Here is a 6,330-nt window from a genome sequence, read left to right on the forward strand (position 1 = left end):
TAATTACAGTTGGTATAAATAATGCATTGATATAATATAAGATCATTAAACATAGATAAAAGGGACATTAATTTATTAGGCTTGAGATAACAAAAGTGGCACCAGATGCTGCAGTCTTCTTTTTGGCATTTCTTAGTACCAAACTAAAAGCCCAACTCAGCTGTCACAGCCCATTGCAAACTGCACATGTGCTCCCAAGCAGGCTTTGAACTGAATCTAGATTCACACTTTTCATAGCTGTTATTTTTGCCTAGTGATTTAGAATGAAAAAGAAGAGTCTTATTTAAGAAAATCTATAGCTGAATTTTTGAATTTTTGCATGTAGATGTGCTTTCAGATGCTGAAAACTCAAGAGTTATTAAAAACACAACAAATAATTTAGAAACGTGAATAACACTTTGGCATCACTGTGCTAAAAACTGCTCCACAGCAGACAGGACAGCAGCAACAGCACATTCCTCTGGGTCCCTAATGCCATGACACAGTTGTCGACAGTGAAGCTCCTGCAGCCAGCCTGTCCCTATTGATTCTTAAACCTCCTACCAAGCCAAGGCTGGCTTTTAGAGTCCATCACTTCATGATTCTCAAAGGATAACCTGACTTTAAACACTGATTCTACTTACTGAAAAATGTTCAAAATTTGGTAATCAGAAAAACCAAATACTTTTTTCCTTGCTTGCTCTGTAAATGAGTCTTTACTGCTCTGTTTACAGATACATATTTGCTAGCAGATGGATCTATCTTAGCATGTTAGTACTTCATGAAGGGTTTTTTTTTCTTTTGGATGGACGCTTCAAAAGAATGTGAACCAAGACAACAAAGAAAAGCCTTGTGTTAGGAGTCTAGATGCACCTACTACTTACCACTATACTCCATAACTATCTGTGCACAGGCAACTGTATTCTGTGTGAATGCGTATACGCACATTAAGACTGACTCATATACATGTACGTAGATGCATATGCACATATGTAAAAATATAAGTATACATACATGCATATAAGTATAAATATTGTACATATGCATATATTGTGTTTATTATGGTTTTCCACAACTCCCCACTCAGTTTTAACATTGCAGCCTCCACTAAGTATCAGGCAACGGGAACAGTTGAAAAAGAAGAGAAACAGTGTTTTCAAGTAACTGTCCATAATTACCTAAGACAGAATTACATAAAATGCAACTTGTGGGCAAAACTGTTTCCAAATCTTTGTAACTTATTACTTGAAAAAAAGAAAAAAGAAAAAAAGAAAAAGAAAAAACCACTGCGGAGATATGCATGTTCTTTGACAGAATATTATCCAATGAAAATAAAATGTTAAATAAATGTTCTATGTTAAAATATCTAAGTTAAGAAAAATCCCTGGGGGTGGGAAACAGCAAAATGACAAGGTGGTAGTAACATTTAAGTTATCACAAGACTGAAATTATGTAACTAGATAAGCACAAAGAATTAGCAAGGTGAATAAGGAGTGTTTGTAAAAGAAGGCTCAGCAACACTGGAAAACAGGTAGGCTGGCAGATTAAAATACTAAAAATATATTTTACATAACATTCCAGTGTATACATAGAGGTTTTACTTTCAAAATGAAAATATAAGCTTTGATCATTTTATTTCCCCTGTTTCCACATCACTCTGGAACTTGCAAATTAAAAGAGATTTAAGTGCAGTATTCCTGAAATCAAGTCAGTCAAACAAAACAAGAAAACAACAAAAGCCCACAGAACTTGTTTAGAATTAGAAGTAGTATAGTTCAGTTGGAAGGGAACTAACAAAGAACACTGAACCCAACAGCACGACCACTTCAGGGCTAACCAAAAGCTGAAGTGTATTAATGACATTATCATCCAAACAGCTCTTGAGCATGACAGCCATGGAGCTTCAACCACTTCTCTAGGAAGCCTATTTCAATGTCTGCCCTCCTTCACAGTAAATAAATGTTTCCTAATGTCCCGCTTTAGCCTGGCTCTGTTGTGTGCCATGTCGATTCTCCCATCAGCTCTGACAAGCAGAGCCCGGCACCCCCCCCCCCCCCCCCCTTATTGCACTGCAGGGAGCAGCAGTCAGCCATTGGCCTCCTTCTCCAGGCCAGACAGCCCAGTGCCCCCATCCTGTCCTCACAGGACATGCCTTCAGCTTTGCTGCTGCCTCTGTATGTTTTCAACAACCAAAATGCTTTTTTTATTGTTGAGCCCAGAACTGCATGCAGTATTCAAGATGAGGCTGCACCAATGCTAACCGTAGCAGGAGAATCACCTCTTTTGACCAGCAGGCTGTGCTGTGTTTGATATACTCCAACATATGGTTTGCTCCTTAGCTGCCCACATACAGTGCTGGCTTGTGCTGCACTGCTGTCACCACTACTCCCATGTGGCTGTCCTATTGAGCTGCTCTCCAGACACTCATCTCCCATCTGTTCCTCTGTCTGGTATTGTTCTGTCTCAGGTGCAGAACGTGGTATTTTTCTTTGCTGAACTTCATGCCACTGCCAATTGCCCAGTGCTCCAATGCATCTACACCTCCCTGCAAGGCCTCTTGTCCCTCCAGAGAGTCAACAGCACCACTCAGACTAGTGCCATCAGCGAACTTCCTAGGGATGCATTCAGGTTCTGTGTTCATTTACCACTGCTGTTCACAAAATACATGCCAGTAACACATTTGGAAAGAAAAAGACAGCATGTTACAACAGCCTTCCACATACTTTCCTATAGAGGATAATGTAGCAACACAGATCAGTTTACTCCTCTATTGTGGTGTAATAAAACTACAAATAACTACACCTGCTGTACCATTAAATCTTCTCAATATTCATGATGCCTTTTGTTTTTTACTGGAGATCATGACGTAGCAAAACCAAGAACATACATTCTGAAAAGCCACAGACACCTGAAAGACATCAAGAAAATATAGGAAATAATGCACTAAAGAGAGAAAGAAGTGATAAAACAAACACTGGAGAGGAAAAGATCACTGGTATTCAGCCAGAGGACATTTTCTGATTGTACAACCAAACATAAGACATATTAAGGTAAATATGAAAACTAATTCCATTCTTTACATAGGGCCAAAATGAAACAAGCAAAAAAATATTTAACCTCCAACTGATAATTTTGGATAAAACATTAATTCAGTTCTGCAAATGTATCAGCTAATAGTCCAAGATCAAATCAAGAGTTTGGTGGTAGAATTACACAAGGCTTGTCCAAGATTTCTTGTCAAAACTTCTATCAATACAGATGTAATTACTGATTAAGATATGTTAAAGTAAGGAGCTGCTGGTGAATTAAATGGCTCACTGACTTCTTCAGGGAGAGGGGACAATTAAGAAAAATAATAATAATTAAAAGGCTTCTGACTCATCACTTTGGAAAAAAGTCTATTTGACACAAGGGTTACAGACAGTGTGGCCTACACAGGTCACAAGAGTTCTGGAAGTTTCTGTGTATTGCTGTAAGAAGAGAGTACAAAGAAATTACAAAAGTTTAAGTTTCAAGGTGTGATGTTAAGAAAGACCTGTTTCAAACTGTGCAGAACATACTAAACTAAATTCCCATTTGATTTAGACCCTTGCAAAGTGCAAGTATTTTCAGTACGAATGCTCCAAGTGCTTTATTGAAACATGGAATAAATTCAAGCTCAAAAGTAAATTAAAAAAAAACAACAACAAAAAAACAGAAAAAACAAAACCCACAAAGAGAACAGTGTTAAAGATAAGGCTTGTCAGCTTTCTGTCCATCACCTCAGATGCCGGATTAAATTAAAATAACACCTCTTGATTAGTCTAAGATAAAACTGTAGGCAGCAGATAATGAGAACAGTTCCATTCTACAAAATGACAAATACATATAATCTTGTTTGGAACATCTATGCATTTGGATAATAAAAGGATTTCCCAGGATGCTGCATATATGATATCTTAGCCCACATCTAACCACAGCGTCATCTAAAACTTGCTCTCTACCAGATTAAAACCGTAAATATGGACCTTGAATTACACAAGGAAAGTAGCACATGCTATTCTTTTATAGATGCAATCTTCAAGAACTGTGATCACATACACAATGACAATTAGAATTTGGCTTTGCTCTAGCTGTAATGTATGACTGCAGCAGCAACGCTGCTGCAACAGTACTGCTTCACCTGGTAAACAGAAACCTGTAGGGCACCTTGGCAGCCCACTGCTCTTTATGTTGTCACAACAGCATTTCAGGCAATGTACACATTACTAAGGAAGAAAGCTGTCTTGGAATATGCATGTTTCAATCATACACAGCTGCCCAGTAAAGTGAGCCACAGACCATCAAATACAGTTAGTAGTGGATACAGCAATGCTATCTTTTGCTACTTTCCACCCCTCTCCCCCCACCTTTTTCTTTTTGAACAGTCTTTCACAGTCTTTGCACCTGCTTCTGGTCAATTACTTATTAATATTCCAAAGCAGAATAGAAAGATATAAACCATGATTTCTTAGCTCTCAAGATGTTTTGACTACTCTGTACCTGTTATCTGGCCAATGTCATGCACAGTCACATACAGGCAGCCCTGAAGATGGCATTGCTAATGCAGTCCCTCAGATGGAGCCAGCAGAAGCAGCAGAGCCAGGAAGTTAGCAGAGAGACCACTAGCTAGAGGCTGTGCTTCACAACAATGCAGTCTAAGATGTTAAGCTACAGATTTTTAGTTTCTTTGTTTTTTCTTTTTCTGTTAAAAAAGTAGTTTTTAATAATTATTTTATAAAGCTTTTGGAGTACTTTCTTTCCAGAAACAGATATCTTCTCCTTACACTGAGACACCCCTGAAGAGAGGTGAATTACATCTCATTCCAGTGTAAGAAAGGCCAGCTGAGCCTGAGTCCCAAAGATAACCTCAGCAGCTTTCTACTCTATGAATGTATAGTGCCTTGACAGCACTGAGCAGATAGAAGCTCTACTGAACTACTTTCACACCCCCAGATCTTAGTCTGAACACCAGACCAACACAATTCCTTGTGGATAGCAGATCCTAATGCCGTGAAAAGGAAGGCTTTAATTTTGCTTGAAAAATTATCTCTACTACAAGGCAGACAGCAGCAATTTTGCACTGAAGAAGAGCTCAGCTCCACCACACTGCTCTCTCACTCCTCCTCCTTCAAAAGAATACGGGCAAAAAATATGATGGAAAAGGGCTCATGGTTGAGATAAGGACTGGGAGATCACTCATCAATTACTGTCATCAGCAAAACTGACTCAGCATAGGGAGATTAATGTAACTTATTGCTTATTTCTAATAACAGACTAGAGCAGTGGAATTAAATGCAAACTAAAAACACCTTCCACCCCCATTTATCCCCTCCTTCTTTCTCCCACTAAACAGCACAGGGAATGAGGGCTGCACTTGATTCATAATGCTTTGTCTCTGCTGCTCCTTCACCCTTACTTCTCCCTGGCTCCAGCATCAGGTCCCCACATCCACAGGGTGCTACCCTTCCCGATCCTTCGAGTGCTTTCCATGTGCTACAGTTCTGCAGGAACTGCTCCAGCATGGCACCAGCGGTGCAGACCTTTAGGAGCAGACTGCTCCCCCAAATCAGCAGCAGCTCCCACCAACTCACCTGCTCCACTACGGGCTCCTTCACAGGCAGCAGTATGGAAATCTGCTCCACTGCGGTCCTTCATGGTCTGCAGAGGAACAGCCTGCACCCTCATAGTCTCTTCCATGGGCTGCAGAGGAGCAGTATGAGATCGCACAGTCCTCTCCGTGGCTTGTGGAGAAACAGCCTGCTCTCCCATGGTGCCCTTTGTGGGCTGCTGGGGGACAGCCTGCTCCTCCATGGTCCTCTCCATAAACTGTTGAGAACTTCAGCTGCAGCAGCTGGAAGCTCTTGCACTCCTACTGCACTGACCTTGGCAGCTGCCGGACTGTTTCTCTTACTCCTCTCCTCCAGCTGCTGTTGTGCAACAGTTTTTCCCCTTTCTTATATCTGCTCTCAGAGACATACCTAGCGCTGCTCATTGGCTCAGTTCTGTCTAGCAGCAGGTCTTTTTTGGAGCTGGCTCTTATCTGAAATGCAGCAGCTCCTCAGCCTTTCTCACAGAGGCCATCAATGCATTTCCCCCACTATCCAACACTCGCCACATAAGCTCAATGCATAAACTTAAAGTGGGGAAATAATGCCAGTAAGACCCCTCAGAAAGTGAGAGAGCAAGGTATGCAAGCCAGTGTGCACAGCACCTTGCCAAATGCACTTCCTTGCTGTGGTGTTCACAAGATGCAACTATGAGGCCTAATGCCTATCTTCTCCCTATGCAACATCCAAGATGAAGTTTGCCACAATCCAAAGCAGTCTCCCC

General features: G+C 40.8%; 1 protein-coding gene across 1 annotated transcript in view; it reads right to left on the reverse strand.

Annotated features, from left to right (window-relative positions):
* Window positions 1-5,823, reverse strand: part of RNF38 (ring finger protein 38) — a 47,417-nt gene extending 41,594 nt beyond the window's left edge. Inside the window, exon 1 of the mRNA XM_065744271.1 lies at window positions 5,592-5,823. Coding sequence (XP_065600343.1) covers window positions 5,592-5,823 — 232 coding nt within the window. The remainder of the gene's footprint in view (window positions 1-5,591) is intronic.
* Between the last annotated feature and the right edge of the window lie 507 nt (window positions 5,824-6,330).

This window comes from Cyrtonyx montezumae, unplaced genomic scaffold (genome assembly GCF_038088225.1).
Source record: "Cyrtonyx montezumae isolate F1298 unplaced genomic scaffold, pur_monq_1.0 scaffold_30, whole genome shotgun sequence".
Taxonomy (NCBI): Eukaryota; Metazoa; Chordata; class Aves; order Galliformes; family Odontophoridae; genus Cyrtonyx; species Cyrtonyx montezumae.